Below are 24,802 nucleotides of genomic sequence, written 5' to 3' on the forward strand. Positions count from 1 at the left end.
AAAGATATTTGTAAGTGAAAATAATAAGTAGTAACAGAGTTTTATGCCCTAGCAGTTTCAGTACACATGTATGTGGATAGCTATTTTCTATATTTGCTCATATAAACTGTATGGTTACGTTTCCTCTATGCCTCATTTCAAAAAGGGTTTTGAACAAAGATATTTTATTTGCCATCCTGTGGTTTATGTGGGGGCACTCTCAAAATAAAAGGACTTGCTTTGTAGCCGGCACCCATGCCAGAGTAGTCCTTGTATGAAGAAGACAGTCACAGTCTCCTTGTCATGGGCAAAGGCAGGTGGCTGAACGAAGAAGTGAAATATGCTGTGTACTGTTGTGGTGTTGGTAAGTTCAGACTCCTCTATAACACAACGTTACAAATAGGTCCTTTTGGAAGAAATGATTTTAATCTTAGACCTAAAATAGGAGTGAGTAGGAGGCAGTCAGGTAGGGAGCACCTGAGATTTTTAGCTGTTTATTTTCTCTTGAAGGCTCAAAATGTGGAAGCCAGATGTGCATCTTCCTGGATTGTTTGTCAAGGACTTGACCAGAGCACTTTTGATTTATTTATTTTCCTTTTCTGTGTATGAGGTTTTGTATGTATGTGTACCATGTGCATGCCTGATGTCTACAGAAGTCAGAAGAGGGCATTAGATCCCCTAGAACTAGAGCTGGGATGGTTATGAGCCATTATGTCAATGCTGGGAGCTGAATCTGAGTCCTCTGCAAGAGAAGTAAGTGCTGCTAACCACTGCTGTTTTCAAGCCACCGGAGCATTTTAAATGAAATAAAATACCCCCCCCCCTCAAACTTCAGAACTTTACGTGAACCACGTATCAAGTTGTAATGCTTTTTTTTTTAAATGAAAAGTCTATTGTTAAGAGTGAATCTTCTTAGCAATATATTTGCCCTGAAAGTTTCCAGCAGAATGAGTCCAGGGAAAAGACAGGAGTGGCTTAAGAAGGACTACTTAATTAGTATCAACGTCACTATAGCCTGAAAGCAGTCTCATTAGTAAAGGGTTTCTGAAAAATCTCTTCAAGTCTATTTAGAACCCACCCAAGGCTGCTTTAACTAATAAAGTCCAGGTGTTCTAACTTCCTATGAGCTGTCTGGATAACTTTTTCAGAAATATTAGTGTTTTTGTAAAGATTTAACAGGCTTTGTATGTTAGGTGTGTTCCTTAAATGTGTGGTATAAATTATTACAAACCAAGTCCTGTTTTAAATATGCAGATGTACTGTGTAAATACATTGAATATTGGAAAAAATTAGAGTTGAGTCTTCCACTTCTTCCTAATGACATGTTTCTTGTAATTCAATTAAAATTTAACCTAAGAATCTTTAAGCTTAATGCAGTTTGTAGCTTATATAGAAATTGCTGATAGCAATACTATAAGTCAAATTGATTATTCTCAAAAATAACAGTATTATCAGTTAGTGTTCAAAATTTTGGTGTACAACTTCATTTTTAAATACAATTGCCAAAAATACTATATAGGCGTCAATAATGGCATATTTGTGTTTGTGGTTTTAGTACAAATTTATTACCACTATAAACAAGGAAGTCCAGTGGTTATCCAGTTTTTAAAAATGAAATGTCTGTAGGTGTTATAGAATATGAAAAGGATGGGATAAAAAGAACAAAACTTAGCCCCTGTTGTTCAGGAACTTGCCATTGACTATATAAGACAGATATATGTAAATACTTTTAACTGATAGCATATAATCAGTGTCTAAAGAGAAAATTCTATGAGTCAACAGAGTAACTTTCTGGCTTCAGGGGTGAGAGACTTCCCTGGAAGCATAGACTAAAGTCTTTACAGAATGAGGAAAGTTGTCATCTATAAGGACAAATCAGTGCCATTGATTTTAGGCCAAAAGTTAGTTATGTGACTTTGAGTAGTATAATAATTTGAATAAAAATGACCTTCATAGGCTCATATGTTTGAATATTTGGTTCCTAGTTGGTGGAACTGTTTGGGAAGGATTAGGAGGTGTGGCCTTGTTGGAGGAGCTGTGTCACTGGGGGTATGCCTTGAGAGTTCAAAAGCCCACTGCAGGCCTAGTCTCTGCTTGGCTGCCACCGTGCTTCTACCATCGTGATCATGTGCTAATGCTCTAAAACTGTAAGCAAGTCCACAGTTAAATGTTTTTATTTATGGGTTTCCCTGGTCCTGTTGTCTCTTCACAGCAATAGAACAGTAACTAAGATTGGTAGTACCTATACCCTTCTTGTTCTATGTATTTCACAAAGTTGTTATAGTGATTTACTATGGAAACATATTTGGCAATTTTTCAGACATTCTGAATTACTCTTATGCTATGATTACCACTTTAGTTTTTAGGAACAAAATAACAATAATTGTGTAATCAAATGTTAGGGTTTCAGCAAGGCTTCTTTTGAAAAGGATTAGCAAACAACATTAACAAAATTCAGAACTAGTTGATGGATTTAAAAAAAAAATCATTTGGAAATAAAAAGAGGAAATTATATACTTACCTGGCAAGAGAAATACCATAATTACAAAAGTGGTTTTCGCAGGGCAAGGCTCATCCATTGCACTCTGATGTGCTGACCCCTGTGATATCCCTATATGTGGGAAACTTGACTGACTCAGATGAGGAAAATTATAAGAACAAAGCGAAAATGAAGATAAGCATTGTCCTTACTCATCCCCAATGAAAACAATCTTTGACTCTTTAGGTTCCCTAATCCCACATGAGGATCCTTCTCCACTACTATAGAGTGCGCCATCTACATCCCCGGGAAATGTCTAGCAATTAACAGATTGCATTAACAACTTGATATGTACACTTTTAAGTAACATGATATTTTTATTTCAGAGAAATATTACTATTTTATAGCCCACCATGAATCTTAGAGTCACCTGTTATTAGTGAATAAAAAAGTGGAGTTTAGGTCATCCTACTATTGTATTTTATTGTACAGGTATTAGCTTGTATATTGTCTCTGTGATGGACATTTACGTTTATAAAGCCTTTGCTATTATAAACAATGATTAATAGTTATCTTCAGGCATGACTTCTTGTGCATATAATTAATATGTTAGTTTTCCTAGGCTAGTACTTACTAAATTTGTTCACATCATATAAAATATATTTTATTACCCATATTTTCACTTTAGTGTGGCCGCCATATGGCAAAGCCATGGATCTTTAGGGCACTATGTTACATATAAAATCTTATGCTCTGAAAATTAGGTTGACAAACTATAGTCCTTAGACCTAACATGGCCCCCTGCTTGTCTTTTAAAATAAAGTTTTATTACAGCACATTGCCCATTTGTGACTACCTATGGCTGCTTTCACACTACTGTGGTGGAATAGAATAGGTAAGAGACCTTGTGGCCTTCTATATGAGTCAGGGTTCTCTAGAGAGAAAGAATCAAAAGATGTTTGTGTGTTTAGAAAACATACTCTGTGGTTCCTGGGTTTCTGGTAAGGAGCATATAAGGTAATGTGCATGACGATATCTGAAAATATTTCAGAATATGCCCTTATTTATAATAGCATTCCACTAGAACTAATTTACATGGTATTTTTATGGGATTAACTCATTATATGATTTTTGTTTTCACATATCTGTATTGGTTTAAATAGTCCTAATATTAAAAACCTATTTTAAGATTTCTTACTTCTAATATTTCCAGCAAAGCTGCAAATGATTAAGCTGAAAATATTAATTTAGAAGTTTTTTATTAACTAAATAAAGTATTTTTCTTAAAAATTCAGTTATGTGAGTCTCTTTGAGAGTCTTCAACTTATTTAATGTTTGTTTCCAATTAACTTTAATGCACCCAGCAACAGAGTTCATGAGCATTTATAGAACTGCAAATTATTCAGTACTAACAGGTGTGATTTACTGTGTCTGGCTTAACAGAAAATTATGAAGCCTTGGTCAAAAAAATAAATAGATAACCTTCACTAAAGACATTGAATTTAGGCCCAGATTGTAGCTCAGTGCCTAGTATTCACAGCCCTTAGGGCCCATCCCCAACATTTTAAAGACAACCAAACAATTCTACAACAGAGACGCCAATAGTGGCTCTGGGGTGAGCTGGGCAGAAGGACCTAGGTCACATGTTCTTGGCTGGTCTGGGCAACATGGATGGACCTTGGGGGAAGAAGAGGAGGAAAGGAAATCATTTTAATTTATAGTTTAAAACCTTTCATCAAGTTTTAGGTCTAGATGTCTTTACCAGTAAACTAAACATTTAGGGAAGGTTCAATACCAGTCCAAAAAGTAGAACACTTACTTTCCAAATCATTATATATAAGGCCAGGGTCAACCTTACAACCAGATTGGGTTTCCTACAGGAGAGAGGCCACCTGATGAACAGATTGATGGCTGGCTCCTTTGGGATGCATGCAGTGTGGGGCACAGATTAGACATCCTGGGGGAGGCTTAGAGGTTATATGAGACACCAGACATGTTGCACCTAAGGTCATTTGATTTTCCTCTACCTTTACCTAACCTGTTAAATTCCCTGGCTTTTCCTTCCAGCTGAGTATTTGAAAGGCTGAAGCAGGACAACTGTGAATTCAAGGTCTACTTGGGCAATCTAGCAAACCCTATACCCCCAAAATATGGGTATCCCCAATTCTGTAAACATTTACTGATGCCTAGATGCTGCTCAGCTTATGTACTGTAGAGGTTCGTACAGCAGTAACTAGATCTCGTGAGCCTTGCTAACTAGACTGCCAAGAACTTTGCTTACTCTATCCCACTTAATGCCAACAATAACCTGTACTGCTTACGTTTCATGTAAATAAGTGACTTGCCAGAGGTGCTGCAGCTACTAAGATACAGAAGGCCAGTACACCTTTAGACTTGATCTTTAATGAGCCAAAAATCAGCACGTGATCATTTTCGGAAGTCTCAGCCTGCTACGTTTTTTAAAGGGTTGTTTTAAAAGGCAGCAACAGGGACATACACAGCCTATAGGCATCAAATATTTGCTGCATGTTCCTTTGCAGAACAAACAGTTAATGATTGAACTTCCTATATTCAGAAAAGTTCCAGTCTACATAGGAAATAAACTCAAACATTTAAAAAGTCTGTCTCATGAGTCACATGTGGTCTGTGGTGGTGTAAAGTCATAAACAAGACTCAAAAGGGTGGGGAAAGTATACCCATTCTAGCCAGGAAAGTCAGAAATGGCATGTTTACACTGCATTTGTTAAAATGGCAAGAAATGTTAGGCAGGGTGGAATCCTACTCAGTTGGAGTGCTTGACAGATAATGATAAAATGGCCAGGTGCCTGTCACATCTTGCTTAGAGAGGGTTCCAAAATATCAAAACTGGAAATTATTTTTTTCTTCAGCCTCTAATTTGCTGAATTACATAGAAGAGAGATTTAAACCATCTGCTTCTCAGTTTAGCCTTTAGTCAGATGTGACTGAAAACTTAGTTTTGATAGCTAATTATATTGCATTTTTCAAGTAAAACCAAAAACTCTGATAGAAGATACTTGGATTTAATTAATTTTTTATTTAAAATTTTTTTCAGACAGTATATTTTGATCATATTCTTTCCCCTCTTCTCCCTACTCAACTCCATATTCTTGCTCTTTCATATATTTCATAAAATATATTGTTATCATATTCTTTCTCCTCTGCCTACCTACACAACTCCATATTCTCTCTCTCTCTAAAAAAAATGGAAGAAAAAACTAAAACAAGCATTTAAAAAAATTAGTAAGATTAAAAAAATATAATAACAAAACAAAAGCTTGCACACATGAAACCATGGAATCTATTTTGTGTTGGCCAACTATTCCTGTACATAGAGCCTTCTCTGGAATGTGTTCGGCATACTCAGTGACACTTCATTGAAGTAAAGTGATTTCCCTTCCCTAGCAGGTATCAATCTCAAATAGCTTCTGGGTTAGGGTGGGACTTTGTGTCTCATTTCCCCTTCTCAGTGCTGAGACTTTGTCTGGCGTGAACCTGTGTGGGTTTTATGTGTGCTGTCACAGTCTCTGTGAGTTCATGTGTTTCAGTCTTATTTTGTCGGGATGATGTTGTTTCCTTAGAGTCATCCACTGCCTCTGGCTCTTTATAATCTTTCCACCTCTTCTTCTCCTTCGGTATAGATGCCTGAGCCTTGAGGAGAGGGGTTTGATAAAGACATTGCATGCAGGGCTAAGTGCTCCAGAGTCTCTCACACTCTGCATATTGTTCAGTTGCGAGTCTCTGTGTTAATTTCCATCTACTTCAAGAAGCTTCTCTGATAAGAGTTGAGCAAATGCACTGATGTATGAGTATAGCATTATGTCATCAGGAGTCATTTTATTTCTATGTTTCTTTAGTGGAATACTAGTAGTATATACTCCCTAAGGTTCATGACCTATCTAGTCTAAGATTCTTGGCCACTTTAGTAGTGTCATGGTTGGTTTCCAGCTCGTGGAATGGGTCTTAAATTCAGTTTTCAAAAAGTGGGTAGTTATTCCTGTAACGTTTGTACCCCCATTGCACCAATCTGGATGCAAGTATTTTGAGTTGTACATGTGTGAAAACGATGGTTCTTTCATTAAATAAAACTTGAATTTTGTAGTCATTCTTAACTGCCATTTACACTATTGTAATTTTTTATTAAGTTCTTATTTATGGTTATACTGCTTATAGTTTTATATAATACATGTGCAGTAATTGTGGCAAACACTGCAATCTTGCTTCTGAAAGATACTGCCAAAATAGTCAAGTTAATATAGCACTGCTTGTTAGGGATTATTTTTTAACTAAATTGAGGAAATGACATAGGATTGGCATTTTTATTACTCAAGCCCTGGCTATAAGCATTGCCTAAGGTATAATGAATATAAACTCAAAAAATTTGTACTTCCTAAAATATCGAGTATTATATTCCTTTAGAAAGAGATGGAGGTATAGGTCTGTGGCAGAGTGGATGCCTGTTTGACATATGCAAGGCCCCAGTTCAATCCCTAGCACACATGTAAACCAGTTAAATTACTAGATACCATTCTCTTATGCAGTTTAGAATATGACAGTTAATAGTTAATTGTTTATATTTTGAAGTATTATTTTATTCTCAAGGCAATGAAAGGATAAATTACCCTGTGTTGATTGGAAAATACTCCAAACATCAAAAATAAAAGTAGACAGGACATAAAGATTACCTAATCTTGTAGTTTATGCAGACTGGCATATATTGTCTGAGTCATAAATGTTATGTCTATGTTTATAACATTTTTAAAAGCTTGGTAATAGCTGTAAGCTATTTCATTTTCTGAATACCATTAATATTAATACATAATCATTGAACTAATTAATGTGTATGTGAGCAGATCACTCTTCCTGTTCTCCTGGGGATATATATTTTAAATTAAATGTTTCTCATTTAGTGAAATCTATTCTTTGAACATTTTTTTCTTAGCTTGAAAAGAATATGCATTAGTGGTAAATTGCAATTTTTGTTTCTCTGTTTTATGTTGGGGCAGATACTTTGTTTAGCATTAATTCAAATGTATATATGATAGCATTTTCAGTAGTGTTTCAGAAAAGACGAATACTATAGTACTTATCAGCACTTATTCCTCTGTTTTAGTAGCCAAATTATATGTGTAGTGTTATAAAAACAGTAGTAGCCACAGATCCATATAAAAACATCCATAAATTAATACATTTGCCTAAGCTTTGTTTTTAAAGAGCTTGTTGCTGTTCTGTGTTGTTGAAATGAAGTCCCCCTGGGTCTTAAGGACATGCTGAGATGATTAAAGAAATGAGCGAACAGAATCATCCTAGGAATATTTATTTGAATGCAGCCTTTTTGAGTTGTGGCTGAAGTCCACCCTGCAACCTTTATCAAGTCATGTCCTTTCACAAACACACTAGACGAAGAAATGGTTTCACAGAGCTGTATTTTGATAGAATTATCTGCTGTTGAGAGCAAATTTTCATTTTAAAGATGGTGGGTTTTAGTTTTACTAAAATATAGTGTGTTGTACCCAAGTTCTGTGTTATTTAGTTCAACTTAAGGTAATCAATTATTATTTTGTATTAAGGGTCACAAGTAAGGCACAGAAAGATGATGGTTCAGTCTGCAGACCATTGCTTTCCCCCTCTCATCTCTCCTTTCTGTAGTTCAGCTTCTACAGAAGGAATAAGTAGAAGGGAACAACTCAGACAGTTTTTCTTGTCAGTTTTCAGTCTCTTGTCAGGAGAATTACGAGACAACATATTTTCACCGTCTGCTACTGAGCATCCCAATTAAATTAAGAGATTTGGACAGTTTTCTCTGTCAATACCAAGTGGAAGAATTTGCTTTTTCTCTGGTGTCATTACATAGAACACTGAGAACAATATAATCAGATCTCTCTCAAATTAATTAAAAGTGATATAATTGTATGTAATTTAAACTGAATAAATATTCAAAAAGTTATTTTTCCTTATTTTGTCTGGTTCATTTCTATGCCATCATTACTTAACACCAGGATACCAAACTGATGAGCAGAGGACACAGACTGCTATGTGGACAAAAGCACCTAGAAAATAGAGCCTTTGAGGTTCTGTTAAAGGTGCTAAGCAGCTGTAAACCAGTAATCTTGCCCACTTTTGGCAAATGGCTTTATTTAGCATCTCAAGCTGTTAAATGCTGCTTGTCTTTGAATGAAAAGGAGGACATGACCACTCCTAGGTATGGTTGAGGAAAAGAGTTTTATTGTAGATAAGAGGGAGAGTGTGGCAGAGGCATCTGGAAGGGTCCAGACTGACCCCAGCTGAGATGAGAGGAGGGGAAGCGGGAGAGAGGAAGTGAAGAGAGAAGGGAGCAAGTGACCAGGAGAGGAGCTGAGGACCGGGAGGGTGCATGGCTGAAATGCCAGGTTTGTACAGTAAAGAGCAGCTGTGGGAAAGGAAGTGAAGCCCAGCCTCTGGACTGGAGTGGTTTAGGGTAGGGGTGGAAAAGTGCTTGCAGGAGCCGCAGGTGCCATGTGAGCCTTGTCCCAGGATTCTTTGGGACCTGACACTTGGTGTCTGGTTTTCTTCATTTCAGATACATTCTTGTTTAAAACAAAGTTCACTTGTGGAATTCAAACTCTAGCCTGATACCTGTTCTTGATCTATCTTTTAAAAATAGGCTCAATATGAGGTGTAATACGGGAATAACAACAAGTTGACTTTAATTGCAGGGCATGTTAATACTAAGAGACACCCTACGGGCTCTTTTGTACTGTCCAGATAGACCCTTCCATACCTCCATTGTAGAATAGTCATACAATTTTTACTGGTAGTTTGAATCAAGTGTGGTAACACTGTAACTTTTCTTATCCTGGTGTGAGAAGCCCAAAGTGGCCAGGGAGAAGTCCTGTCTCTCATTTCAACATAATTGTTGTGCTTTCTGGTAGGAGCTCTAACTAGGAAAGAAAGAATTAAAGAACCAGTCAACCAAAATGTTAGAGTTATAGCATTTATCACCAGACTTAGCTATGTTATTTTTATTTTTTAAATATATGCTGCATGGAGGTTTCAGATCTTTACAGGTTTATGGTTTGGTGTCAGTCATTAATTTTAGAAAATCTTCAGGATTATAATTTCAAATATTCTCTTCTTTTGTATTTCTACTACATGTAATTCACTTTTTGTAATTGTTCCAGAGTTCTTGAACAGGTCACACTGGCCTTAAGTTCATAGTCTTCCTGTCAAGCTCCCAAATGCTGGGGTCATGGGCATGTGCTACCATGCCTCGCTTATTTCTTGAAATCCTATTGCTTTCTTTTCATTCTTTCCATTCAGTTTTGTAAGTAGATTGTCATATCTTAAGCTTACTGATTTTTTACTGGGTCACGTCTAATCCTATCTGATCTGATGAGGCCATTCAGAGTCTCTGCCATTTCAGTTATAATGCTTTTGTTTGCTAACATTTCATTTTCATTTTTTCAGTTTTTATCTCCATCTATGCTACTCATCTGCTTCTGCATGTTGTCCATTTTTTTCCATTAAAGTTCTTAAGATATTAATCATAGTTATTTTTAAATTTCTAAACTGATTTCTCCAAAAATCTCTGCCATGTCTGAGTTAGGTTCTGATGGTTTCTTTGTCTCTCAGACTGTGTTGTTTTAATCCTTTAGCATGGGATTTTGCTGAAAGCCAGGTGTCATGGAGCTGGATAAAGAGAAACTGAAGGAAATGGACTTCTAGATTCACGTCTTTTGTTTATTTGACTGGAAGTCAAGCTATGTTTAGTGTTCACTATGGACTCGGCTGTGGGCTCAGATGCAGAAGTTCTTAGAGACTCCTTGAAGGGGCAGTTCTTTTAGCTCTAGTTCTTGTTACTATTCCTCAGTCCTGCTGATGTGATAGTATAGGGAGGAAGGACACTCTACAGAAATGCTTAGACTTTTCTGAGCCTTAGCTTTATCTTTCATTTTCCTCACGTAGGTGAGTCTTGATAAAACTCTAGTAGGCAGACGCTGTTAAAGAGTTCAGAGGACTATTAAGTACAAATTGGGTCATTATAATTCATGAAAATTTTCTGGAACTGAACAAAGTACAGTATGTTTTATTATGATGATATAATGATCACAAATAGTAATAAAAGGAATAGGAAATAAGTTTTAAAAGAAATGCTTCATTTATTTTTATATTTTATGTTCTGATATATAGAAATATTCAAAGAAAGATTCTTCTAAGTGAATTTCATTATAAACTTCAAGTTAAAACCCAATGTGAAACTCACAAAATTCTGAATGCAGATAATGTTTTAGCAAAAACATGTGCAGAGTCATTTCTTCTGGCTCTGTGCTTCATGTAAAAATTAATCACAGCATCTGATACTATTTAGTAATTAAACTATATTTTCTATAGTATTTACCAGTCTGAATTTTTTTCCAGGAAATTGTGTCCATCTCCCTAGGAAGTATACAGTGACATGACAAAATTGACAGAAACAAGAATAGTGTTTCTTTTCCTGCTATGTGCTGTGTAGGTAGCATGTGTTCATGAAATGCTTGATGGATTTGAGGCAGGATTCCTATTTTCTGAAGCAGTATGTGAGTGACGAGAAGGCTAGCAATATCTAGGTAGCTTTGTAAATACTGTATACACTTTCCTAAGTATTCAAGGTGTTGAACTGTTATCTACAACCAGTAAAGGTATAAAGGCAAAACCTGAGTAGTATTGACTGTTATATATCTTAAAAATTGGAAAACTGGTGACATTCACAAACCTCAAAATTTACGTGTAACTCTGAGATTGTTATGCTGATGGTAGACTCACTTATAACCAAATGATAATTTCCTACGTCAGACTATGGGGTCCTTGTTAAGTACACTACTTATAGATGATTAAAATCATTCATTTGTTCAATTAAGCATTTATGTTGTGCTAGTTGCTGAGATAACAAAGAAGAAATTATATCACTGAGAAGGAACAAAGCATTTGGAGAGAACTAGCTTTGGAATTTCATCCCTGCTACTATCTTATACTTGAGATGAAGGTGGAAATACTGTCAAGTGGGTTTGAGATAAGCCAGCTAAGACTTTGTAGCTTTTTGATAGTTAAGTGTCTCCAGGTTAAGCAGCATGCTGTAAAGAGTGGAAAATAGTGGCCGTGGAGGGGAAGAAGGTTCTTGCCCAGATTCTAAAGTAAGTTATGCTGACAGGGCTCCATATTTTCAGCTTAATTAGAAATTTCACGAGAAATATAATTATCAAGTTATATAGTTACAATTTTCCTATAAATTTCAAAGCAATGACAAACTAAAACCTGCTTCCCGCAGTACCAGACATGCCCTGCTTGCCCTATTTTCTACGTGCGTTTTCTTCCTCCTTCCACTTTCTGATCTCTGTTTGTTAAGGTTTGTGCATTTTGCTTGGTAGCTCTTTTTATCTTGTGCAGATATCCGCTGCCCTTCCCCTGGTAAACAAAAGGTGCTCGTCTCTTGAGCACCATCTTACAGAATTTGTCCCAGCTGTGGCACCGTTTACCGCACTGGTTGTAACATTAGCTCTCTGTCTCAGGGGAAGTGAGTGACTTGTGCCATGTCAGTGCAACGGTGGTGGCAATTGTAGTTGGCACATGAGGCCATGTCCAGCATCTCAACCCGTTCTCACAGTGGAAGCTGAGGCAGCTGGGAAAGCAGATGTTTTCTACAGTCTAAGATGGAAGTGATGGCTGGAGTTTCTGGTACTCTGCATAGTGGAGTAGTGTGCACTTTATGGGGGTTTTCTGCTGTAGTCTGTGTTTTAGTAGACGAAGTGCTGTTTTATCAGCACTTTGTATAGCATTGGAGCACAGTGCTGTGCTAAGTTATCCTCGGCTCTATACCACAGAATTCTTGCCTGATTTTGTTATCATTTCCTTTCTCAACTTATTTATTTATTTATCTGTTTGTCTATTCATTTATTTAGGGTTTTTTTTTTTTTTTTAGACAGGATTTCTCTGTGTAACTCTAGCTGTCCTGGAACTCACTCTGTAGACCAGGCTGGCCACAAACTCAGAGATCCACCTGCCTCTGCCTCCCAAGTGCTGGGATTAAAGGTGTGCACCACCACTGCCCAGTAACATATATTTTTATTTTCTTCTCTTATAGTGTGCTTAGAATTTCTAGTTAAAATTGTGTGTGTGTGTGTGTGTGTGTGTGTGTGTGTGTGTGTGTGTGTGTGTGTAAAAGTTAAAACAGAAACCAACCTCAGATATTCCTCTGGTGCTATCCACTTTGGTGGGTGGGGGAGCAGTATCTGTGACTAGACTGATACTCTCCTGGTAGATTAGGCTAGCAGGAATCTCCCTAGCACTAGGATTACAAGATTAAACTCAGATCTTTATGCTTTCAAGATAAACAATGCCAGGTGGTGGTGGCGCACGCCTTTAATCCCAGCACTCGCGAGGCAGAGCCAGGCAGATCTCTGTGAGTTCGAGGCCAGCCTGGTCTACAGAGTGAGATCCAGGACAGGCACCAAAACTTCACAGAGAAACGCTGTCTAAGGAAGAGAGAGAGAGAGAGAGAGAGAGAGAGAGAGAGAGAGAGAGAGAGAGAGAGAGAGAGAGAGAGAGAATTCAGCACCAAAATTATAAGTGACTTAAATCCATCGTGACATATCTCGTTGCCAATTCTCCAAGTGCATTAATCATGGAAGCAGCTATAAAATTCCCACAAAGCAGAAGGAACCTCAGCTTTCCAATCTGAAATTCTGAGGGTGTGCCTGCTTACTCTAGTCACCTTTTCCAGTGATTGCAAAGAATTCAGTTACCTTTGGGTCCTTTCCTGTGGCTGCTCACTGCACAGAGATATAACAGATAATATAGGAATAAAGTGTGACTTTCTATGAAAAAAGGAACGTTGGAATCTGACTCCATTTAATGTAAAAAGACCCTTGTCCTCCCAGGTACCTGTTTCTCCCCCCCACCCCCCGTGCCAATGAGAGAAGCTGCTTTAGGGTCTTTGGAATCCTTGGGGCTGGAAGGATCAAATTAGTAGAAAGTACTAATTTAAAAAAAATAAATAAATAACAAACAAACAACCAAAACCACCTCTAAATTTCTGTCTGTGAGCTTAGAGGATCTTACAGGCAATACCAGACTGTTGGCAGCATCCTTTTAAAGATTTTTTTTGCATTTGTTCACTTATTTATTTCATTATTGTCTAGTGTATACACAAATACACACACCATCATCATGTGTATGCCACAGCTAACTTGTGCCGTGACATGAGTGTGGAGATCAGAGGACAACTTACAGAAGTCAGCCTCCCCTTCTACCATATGAGTCCTGGAAATAAAACTCAAGTCATCAGGCTTAGTGGCACATGCCTTTACCCACTGAGCCATCTCATCAGCCTGGCAATACCCATTTTATAAGTAGCCCATAGACTAGCAACCTCTAGGCAGTGATAGGCAGAGATATGGTGTATATCTTTCTAAGTATCTATATGATTAGCAACTTTATTTCAGAAATTCAGAATGACCACAGGGAGCCTTCTATGTAGTGTCATGGTCGGATAAACCTCCTTGGCCTTTTTCTTTTGACACTGTCCTGCTCAACTCATTCTAAACCTCCAAGATAGAACATGGTTTCTGTCAGCTGCTCTTCTAGTCTCCAGTCCAGAAGGACACCAAGGTCTGGAGTCCAGTTGCCTTTACAAGGCGTTTCTGTTGTTAGTAAAAGCAATGAGCACCTCATCAGAATGCTGCTACGCTGTCTTTAGAACATTGCCAATGCTGTGCTGTGTTTCAAGTGATTGAATTTAGAGCTTTTCCCTCAATTGGTTGAAGCCTTCATACTGGCAATGACAATAGTCTTTTGAGTTGCTGCCTAAGTAAAGCAGAGATAGGACTCATATGGCAGATGACAGTGCCTTATTTTTGTTCAAAAAGCGATTACTATCCACTAATGTGTTTGGAAAACAAAAGAAAAGTAGCCCAGGTGTTGACTTGTTAATAGCTTATCTTCTGTATTTTAAATGAGAAGGGATCTCTGTCATTAAACCAGGATATAAATATTTATGTTGTTATTGTTATAATGCCAAAGAATAGACCTCATACTTTTTGCTTTTTATTTATTTTTGTAGACGGCCATATTTTTATTCAAATAAAACAATTTAAGAGTTCTCCGTACAGTTAGAGGTCTCACTATAGCTAGTTAGTGTTCAGACTTAATCTCCTTTTATTCTTGACTTCTCTGTCAAGTCTCAGTTTAGTAAGAATTAAATTTAATCTGTTGTATTTGGACATATACTTTTGAAGAAAATGTAAATCCCAGAACTCTAGATAGTCTTTGTAGACATAAGTTAAACACAAAAAAACCCTTAGTGAAATATGAACAGAATTTCTCAGCGCCTTAGACAACTAGCTGTTTCTGAGCAGAGCAGAGTTTTGGTCAAGTTGGGCAGTAACATCAAATTTCCTAATATTTAAAGAGCCGAAGTCCCTACTGTTTAGCTTGATCATTTGTTGAAATATTTCGAAAGGATAAAAGCCAAATACTGTTTTATTGTCTGTGGTAAACAGCATGAATAAGACATGCCTTGGGTATAAAGCAGTCGCTGAAATGAGAGTACTGCCATGTATTTTTCAGAGAATAGATTTTGGCAGGTTGTCTCTTCTGGACCAAACTGTAGTTGCTTCTTGAGAATTTTTCAGCAGAATTCACTCAAAGATAAATAACATTTTAAGAACAACTCTGCATTTAGTATTGTGTTTAGCTTCTTGTATGTATGTGTGAGGGGGATGCATGTGCATGTGTGTGCTGCTGCACATACTGACCAGAGGCCAGTATCAGACACTCCCTCAATCGTTCTTCAATCATTCTCCATCTTTTTTGTTTTGTTTTGTTTTCTTGAGGCCGGGACTTTCATTGAACCTACAACTAGCAGATTCTTCTAGACTAGCTGGCCAACAAGCCTCAGCTCTTTACATATCTGCCTCTCCAGTACTGCAGGCGTGTGCAGTGCATAGCTTTTTACCTGGGTGCTGGGGATCTGAACTTAGGTCCTCCTATTTGCCCGGCAAGCACTTTACTTACTAAGCCATCTCTCCAGACCATGGTGTTTATCTCTTCATGTGCTGCATCTCATTTCATTCTTCAAACAACTTGATAATGTATCATTGAGAATAACTATTTCTGTCCCAATTTACATTACTAATGCCATTTTTCAGATGAAGAAACTAGAATGAAGTTAAATATATATCATTTGAGGCCACACAGTTATTAAGTGATAAAGGATTAAACATCAGGGTTTGTGATTGCAGTGTTTCTACTCTTGGTCACTGTCCAGGTACCATGTAAATTGACATTTGCCTCAACACGTTTTCCTTGATTCCTCTCCCTCTTCCAGACACTAAAATGCAGGAAGTCTGTGATGGCATCTAGCAGCTATACCATTCAAAGTAACTTCTACAAATGAGGCAGGGTAGAAACTTGGGGAACGTTAATGTGACATGAGAAGGAAAAGATGTTCCTCAACCCAGGATCTGATGTATGTTTCTCACAGGCTAAGAATCAAGAAGTTTTACACAACTGGGTGGTGTGTGGGGAGAATCACCAAGAAGAGTGCCTATGTAAAGACTCCTTTTTTTTAAGACACATCTCAAGAGTGTTAAAACAGCAAATGAACCATGGCTTGCTTATGGCCAAACTGCATGTGATTTTTGAGTTTAGCGTTGACAGCACACTCCCTCATCTTTAAACCGAACGATATACCTCCTTAGTTTCATTACAGAGGAAATTCTTTAAGATCAGAAAATGAAGTAAACAAGCTAATATGTTTTTACTTCATTTTAAACTTCACTTAATCTTTGAAACTAGCTGTGAATTAATGTAACTTCAAAAGTATTATTCTTAGAATCTCCCCTCCCTCCCTCCCTCTCTTCCTCCCCTCACACTTAAATCTGAGTGTGTACTATCACTTATCCTTATTTAATAAACCTGAGTTTGCTTCACACTGGCTTATCTGGAAATGCTTTTCTGCTGTCTAAGTCAAGATCTGGGCAAGACCTGAGTGGAGATCCTTGAGGGAGAACTCCTCAGGCATTACAGCCAGCAACATTAGCCTGAATCTCCCACTGCTGGTAATAGGAAGGGAAGATGAAAACCTCACTCGGTCTGTTTGCCTATAGAGGTAGTGAAAGAAACTTTTTTTGAATCTAAGAGGCAGACAGCTGTTCTAACCACTAAAAGGATGCTGATAATCTCTTTCCCTCAAGCAAAATATATATCCCATGTTTTTCTCAAGCCTTCTGAAGACTTCTCTTGCCGTTCTCAGTCTTAGGAGTTTTGACTTAAGAAAGACCCCCTCCCAGGGGTAGGGAGTGTGTAATTAACAGTAAGAGTGTTTGAAAAAGCTACCTGGAAACCTTATTTTATATAAACCTATTTTACTAGAAAAGCATATACAGAAAAAGATTGTAAGAGCCAGAGGTCTGGGAGGACCAGAGAAAAACAGTGTCTTGTGGACGTGACAGGACCATTGTACTCAGGAACTCACAGGGGCTGTAGTTGCCTGTACCAGATCCAGACAGTCAACATTCCGGCATGGGGAGAGGGGGCAGAAGGGGCTCACATGTCTTCACTCCTAATTCAGGGATTATTGATAGCTTCTAAGGAAGGGAAGAGTCAGTTTTCTTTTTCTTTTTTTTTTTTTTTAAGGGTGGGGTAGTGGTTCAGAAAATGTTTATTGAGAAAGGGAAATGAAACAGTGCTTTTGAAAATACATTTTAAATTAAAATATAATTACATTACTTTCCCCCTTCTCTTTCCTTCCTCTAGCCCCTCCCTCTAACCCCTTGAATGTCCCTCCTCAAATCGATAATCCTTTTTTCTTTGATAATATTTTACACACACACACACACACACACACACACACACGGATAAATATCTAAATACAACCTGATGAGTCAATTTATGTTGTACATTTGCCTCTGGTTTAATGTTGGTGTTAGATAACCAATTAGGAGACTCATAATTAAGAGAAGCTAATTCTCCCTCTCGGCATTAATTCGTTTCCTATAGTTCTTTGTGTAAGGGTGGGACCACATGAGATTTTTTCCCCCTTTCATGTTGACTATCTATTGATATTGTCATTGTTCGGGTCTTGTTTATGCAGCCATCTCTAGGAGACACTGTTCACAGCAGACATCCTGGTATTCTGACTCTTACAATCAATTTTCTTTAAGATTGTGGCAACTTGTAGGTTCACCACACTCCACTTGATAGCTCCACATTCCTGAGTACATGGGCAGCACAAATTGGACTTGGTAGGTTAGTTTAAACAATAAAAAAGAGGATGCAGAATTGGAAGGGGATGTGAAGGTGAGGGGTGGATCTAGGAGGAGTGGGGATGAATATGATCAAAATACATTGTATGGAAGTCTCAAAGAATTAATAAACATATTGTAACTTTTGGGGGGTTGGGGGAAGGTTTGAGACAGGGTTTCTCTGTGTAGCCCTGGCTGTCCTGGAACTCCCTCGTAGACCCGGCTGTCCTCGAATTCACAGAGGCCTGCCTCTGCGTCCCAAGTGCTGGGATTTAAGGCATGCACCACTACCACCCAACCTACATATTATGTTTTTAAAAAGAAAAAGTCTCCTCCTAAATTTTGCTAATCTCTGAAGTAGCATTTATACCTGTCATCCCAAATCCTCTACCCTTAACATCAGAACCCATTCATTCATGGTATATGTTAAGCTGCTTAAACCTTTTCTCCAGAGTCAAGCTGTGAAGAGCATCCCTTTCAAAGAGGCATGCTTCCAGAAGAGGGATGCACTAAGAAGTAAGTAGTTTCTGCCCTTAACAGAAAGAATGACTTTATAAACCAGGGTCCTTGGGAAGAGGTGCATCATAGTCTACTGCTGTAACAAAATACTGTAAGACTTGGTGGAATTAAAGCCACCAAGTCTTAACTTCTCACCATCCTGGAGACTACAAAATCAGAAATCAGAGCGCCTGTAGATATTTTGTCAGGTTCAGTTCTGCTTGAATGAGAATGGCCCCCATAGACTCATGTTGGAACACTTGGTCCTTAGTTGGTAGACCTGCTTGGGAAGGATTAGGAGATGTGGCTTCATTGGAGGAGATATGTCATTGGGAATGGACTTTGAGGGTTCAAAAGCCACATGACATTCCCATTGCACTCTCTGCCACCTGCTTGCAGTTCCAGATGTGAGCTCTCAGCTGTTCCTGCCCATCCTTCACTTTGGCCTCATGGACTCAAACCCTCTAGAACTGTAAATCCAATTGAACAGTTTCTTGTGAGTTGCCATGGGCATGGTGTTTCCTCACAGCAATAGAAAAGTAACTAAAACAGTATCTTTTTGCTATGTCCTCACATGATGGAAAGGATAAACAATAAGGATACTAATATTGGGGGTTAGAATTTCAGTGTTGGAATTATTCCTAGACTAGTATCATGGAGCTGTTCCCTTATTTAGATCTTAACAAACAGGCAGTCTTAAAAATGAGTCTCTCACCTAAACAGTAGTGATCACTGGTGGTTTGGGTTGAACTAAGCCATCCATTATATAAAGCACAGGCTAGTTGATGCTGATTGCTCACAAGTGAGTAGTATTGTTAGCTTCTGTATGGATTATCCACATAGAACATCCTCTTGCTGGAAGGTTGACTCTGTACTTTCTTCAGAGTAGTCAAGTCTCAACAGATTGGTCAGAGGCTCTGTTCACAAATCATTTCCATTTTAAATGTTGCTTCAAAATGGTCGCTGATTGACACCCCACCCCACCCCACCCCCACCCCCACCCCCCACCCCCGTGCACAAATGTTCCTTTTTCACCACAACTTTGATGGTGTATATTAATCATCCTCTGTGTTTTTGCTAACAGCCATCCTAATGTAGTTTTGATTTGGACTTTATTGTTGATTAGAGATGTTGAACATTTTTCCTTATAGTTGTCCATTTATACTTCTTTTTAGAAACCCATTCGATCCATTGCCTATTTTTTAAAACCAGATTATTTGTTTTCATACTTTTCAGTGTTTGAATTCTGTGTATTTTAGAGATTAGCCCCTTGTTGGTTGTGTGGTTTGCAAACATTTTTCTTGATTTGGGGGTTTTCTCTTCACTGAGTTGTTTGTTTTGCTCTGCAGAAGCATTTTAGTTTACTACAATCCTATTTGTGTGTTTTTGGGTTTTTTGCCTGTGGTTTGGAAGTCTTATCCATTACATCATCGCTGGGCTAATATTGCAGAGTTTCCCTGTTGTAACTTATTGTTTCTGATTTTATGTTTGTCTTTATCCATTTTGAGCCCATTTGTGTATGGTATGTGAGTCCATTTTCATTTTCCTGTATGCTAATAATCTATTTTTATTAAAACCATTTACAAAAGAGATACTCATGTATGCTCTGGGTATCTTGACTGAGATCAACTGTCTGTAAACCCTCAAGTTTATTTGGTCACTGTGTCTATTTTTATACCAGCACCATTCTGCTTTGATTACAAAACATTGTAATACACTAGGAAATCCAAGTGTAATGCCTTCCGTTCCTGCCCCTTCTTTTTTGAGGATCGCAATGGCTGTTTAGGCTATTTGCATAGTTGCATACAAATTGTTTTTCTGTTTCTTTGAAAAATGACTTTAGGATTGAAATATGGAATACATTGCTATAGATCACTTTGGGTACTATAAATATTTTAACATTAAATTTTCTAGCCTATGTATATGGGCTATCTTTCCATTTATTTGTGTCTTCAGTTTCTTTCATTATTGTTTTATAATCTTCAATATTTCTGTATTTCATCACATTGTTTTAATTTACCCTAAGTATTTAAAGGTTTTTTGTGCTATTGTACATAGGATTATTTTTGTAATTTCTTTTCAGATAGTTTGTTGATAATATTTAAAAGTATTACTAATTTATACAACTTTACTGAATTTATTAATCCTTACACTGAAATAATCCAGAAATAGAAAGATCTCATGTATACATAGAATCTGCAAAAAACTGATATCAGAGAGACATCAGAAGGTGGTGTCTAGGAGCTGAGGGAAGAAAGAGGGTAACGTTTCATTTATGTTGGAAGAAAAACTTTAGTGATGTATTGCTAGGTGACCATGGTTGGTGATAATGTCCAGTCCCCTTGGTATTCATAGGCTGCAGGAGATACCAAAACCCTCACATCCATAGATGATTGAGCCTCTTGTATTCAGCTATATAACATTTACATACAACCTACACTTAGCTAGATTACTTATAATACAGAGAGATGCAAAGGGAAATCACTTCTTACCCTTTAAAACATAATTCATAAATAAATAAACCCTTTCTAATAATCTCCTTCTAACAGAAACCTGGCCAGGCTCAGAACTTCCAGGGAGCAACAGTACCCACATCAAATTTAGTAGCATGGCTTGAATTTCAGTAGATTCATCAGTATGGCTAACATCTATAAAATTCAATCACTTAGTATTTTAAAATGTGTGTGTGTGTGTGTGTGTGTGTGTGTGTGTAATTACTAAGGAAACTTTAGTTTTGATCCTTAATAGTTGTAAATTACTTGTGGTAAATTTTTTGATATTTTGCTAGAGTCTTTGTGAAAGCACATTTGCTAGTGGTGATGTTTTATTTATTTTTCTTACACTGTAAACAGTCCAATTTCAGTGAGATTTAGAACTGGAAATCTTGTAGTTTTTGCTTGGTGAAGCATATCATTTTATATTCTAACTATACAGTGTTTGATTTATAATGTTCCTCAAATATTTGAATATAGTTCCACAATATTTGAACAAGTTAATGAATTAATGAAGGTAAGAACAAAGAATCAACAGAGTATACTGCTCTAGCTGGAAGGTGTAGATACAGTTTCATTCCATTCTAGAAGTTGTCAGTAGGGCTAGCAATAAAGAAATCGAGGAGGTGGTGCCTTCAGGGGATAATGTGTTCTTACTATGAAATTTAAGCTACTTAGGCTGAACATTTTGAATAACCTTGTTAGGAAGAAGTAACAAAGGACAGCCCTACTAATTCTGCTCTTATGTGGGTGTATATGTTTATGGGTATGGATGAGACTGGGTGCTGCTGCTTTATTTTATTTATTTTATTTTTTTTCTTCCTTTCTTCCACTAAGCCCAATGGCAATGCCATTTAAAGATATTTTATTGTGGCCGGGCGGTGGTGGCGCACGCCTTTAATCCCAGCACTCGGGAGGCAGAGCCAGGCGGATCTCTGTGAGTTTGAGGCCAGCCTGGACTACCAAGTGAGTCCCAGGAAAGGCGCAATGCTACACAGAGAAACCCTGTCTCGAAAAACCAAAAAAAAAAAAAAAAAAAAAAAAAAAAAAGATACTTTATTGTATAGCCCATGCTGGCTTTGAACTCAGGATCCCCTGTCCCAGCCTCCTAAGGGCTGAGATTATAAGCATGCACTGTGCCCAGTACTGGGACTTCCTTCCTTTCTCTGTGGTTTTTTTTTTTTTTTCATTAAAAGTAACCACCTTTTCCCTTCCTCTTTCATTCTGTATTTTCTCTTTTGTTTGTGTCTTACCTCTGGTCATTCCCATATCTGGGGAAGCACCAATGACTTCCTTGTCTTAGGGAAGACTGGTACAGGTAAATTTAAAATGTATCTCATTCTTTCCCCTCATACTCTTAATTGTAGTTTCTCTTCTGAAAAAGGTGCCCACTTCTTTCTTAGCTGGCATACTAGATGAACTGCAATGCTGATGTTAAATTTTTTATTACTATTCATTCATTCATACTTCAAAAGTCATATTTTAAAGACTTTGTCCTCAAAATCTTGAAATGACTTTACATACCAGAGAAGTAGAATATTACCATGATTTTAAATTTTAGCTGTACTAAGCTGATTTTAAAATATGTATGCAGTTAGCTTTATTAGCTGTGTTCTAGATAATTTATTTTAAAATATTTTAATTTATATGTGTTAAATGTATAATACAATATAATATAATATGTAATGTATATACACACATGCATATATACAGAAACAGACTATTTCATAATGCTGAATACATTTTCAACATATTGTATGCTTATTCTTTACAAGTATATTGTTTCCTTAATTGTCCCGTGATTATGACCACATTTTAACTGGAATTATTTTGTATATTTATGCTACTATTTTCTATTATTAAAATTGTAACTCAATATAATTTATTTTTTTTCTGTGTAGTATTTTGGTCTTCTAGTTATTACTGGGTGATCTTTAATGTGTAAACTCTGAGGATACTGTCTGTCAATTGTGGTTTATTTTTTATCATTACATTATAAATTTAGTAGGACAGAAATAACAATGGTGAATTCAAGATGAATTCTGAAAGCATTCATCTGTAAAATGATTTTCTAATCTCTGAACTTTACTATTGAGATAAATAAGGAGCAAGTTTCTGTTGTTATCATAATTGGATATATAGTAAGTCTAACTTAGCCAAGAAAAATATTTTTAGTTGTCTATTGTTTTGCTACAAAAGATACAGATGGCTTGATTTATAATTGTAATCCTTTGTTATTTCTAGTGTCTGTGAGAAAAGAAATGCAAGGGCCATTTGCTATAATGACAAGCTAGAAGTTGGAGGTACTTATTGTATAATTCCAAAGCAGTAATAACAAAACAAACAAACAAAAAAACATGAACTTGGTAGCTGATTGTGTCTGTCAACCATATGGCTGTTACATACTTTGGATGCTGGTTACCATCCTAACTTGAGTATAAAGTGATAATATGACAGCAAAATAGGAATTTTTAGAAAGGCCATGATGGACTTAAGAGGAATGTTCAGCTCTCTCTTTTTGCTCTGGTACATTAGGTAGATTTTTTGACTTCCTATATAAAGTGAAAACCGTAATGCTTCCTTAGAGTTGCTAGGAAGATACAAGTACTCCTAGTGGGTTCTGTTGCATGGTAGGTGGATGAGGAGTGTAGTGTAGTGACCATGTGTTTTGATGTTCCGTTAGGTGAAGTGAAGGACAAAAATGTTCAAGTGGTCGAGCTCCCCATTGTAGACAGCCTCCATCCTCGTCCTCCTTACTTACCCCTGGCTGTACCAGAAGACCTTGCAGATCGACTCCTAAGAGTCCATGGTGATCCTGCAGTGTGGTGGGTGTCTCAGTTTGTCAAATACTTGATCCGTCCACAACCTTGGCTGGAAAAGGAAATAGAAGAAGCCACCAAGAAGCTTGGCTTCAAACATCCAGTTATTGGGTAAGAATCTGTGCCCCCCCCCAACAGTAATATATAGCAGTAGTTGTATGTGTTTACCTTTTACTGTAAATTTTATATAATTTAGTAGTCCTAGTCCCAGCAAAGAACAAAGGTTCTAAAACTTAAGAGACTGTTCTCCCTTTGTTCACTTGGGGCAGCAGAGCAAATGGTGCAGTGTGCCCTTCTGCTGGCCCAGATGCCCATCTACCGTCTCAGATGCCCTTCTGCTGGCTCAGATGCCCCTCTGCTGGCTCAGATGCCCCTCTGCTGGCCCAGATGCCCCTCTGCTGGCTCAGATGTCCTTCCTTTGTTTCTTCCTCTCACTTTTTATGAAGCTCCTCTGTTTTATTTTCATATTTCCAACTCTACATCTTTCTTCCATCTCTTAGTCTTTATATGTAGAGTAGTTACTGACCCCTGTTCTAAATGTTAGAGCTAAAGAAAGTACATAGTGAAATCAGAATATTAAATAGTGTTCATCTCCTGAAACTTCATTGAAATTCAGTGTGGCGAATTCTCCCTGCCCCACTTCATTTGTATAGAGCACATGAAACAAGTCCAATTTCCTGAAAGAAACAGTGATTAAGAAGAATGTAGGAAAGAAAAGATGACTGAATAGATATTCCTGTGGTCAAATTCACATCTGGACTATAGTCTGGGATGCAAAGGAAACAGGAGCATGAAGATGGCCCAGTTCCCCCAGTGTACTGCAGCTCTCTCTCCAGATTCAAGACCCAACCCTGTCTGTGGCAGCACTAAGATGCAGGAGAATACTAGGGAGTCAGTGACTTAGCCCTTTTAGGACAGTGTAAGTCTGCGTCCCTTACTCTTTAACATTGTGACTTTTCTTCAATATAAAAAAAAAATGAGATCTATTTCTGTTTACATTTGATAGAGAAAAAAATACAACAAAAAGTCTGTAATGGCTTGATGAACATAAAATAGCCAACACCTTTTAAAGGCTTGCCTGTCTTAAACTGTAGGAAAAGTTCATCCAGGTCTCTGCTTTCTTAGATGACTTTAAATTCTATGAACTGAAGTGGTAGTAACTCTACAGAGTAAAATGAAAGAAAAAATTAATAAATAAGCCTTGGCATCAGATTGTTACAAGCAGTATCTTTAAGCTGTGAATCCTGTTATGATTTTGGT

The 24,802-nt window shown here is 37.4% G+C and overlaps 1 protein-coding gene across 2 annotated transcripts in view; it reads left to right on the forward strand.

The window, feature by feature from the left end:
* Fut8 (fucosyltransferase 8) overlaps positions 1–24,802 on the forward strand; it is a 215,861-nt gene that overhangs the window by 168,982 nt on the left and 22,077 nt on the right. For both annotated transcript variants that reach the window (XM_059279485.1, XM_059279484.1), the window contains exon 8: positions 23,407–23,653. In XM_059279485.1, the coding sequence (XP_059135468.1) occupies positions 23,407–23,653 (247 nt within the window). The remainder of the gene's footprint in view (positions 1–23,406; positions 23,654–24,802) is intronic.

The sequence above is a fragment of the Peromyscus eremicus genome, chromosome 14 (genome assembly GCF_949786415.1).
Source record: "Peromyscus eremicus chromosome 14, PerEre_H2_v1, whole genome shotgun sequence".
NCBI lineage: Eukaryota > Metazoa > Chordata > Mammalia > Rodentia > Cricetidae > Peromyscus > Peromyscus eremicus.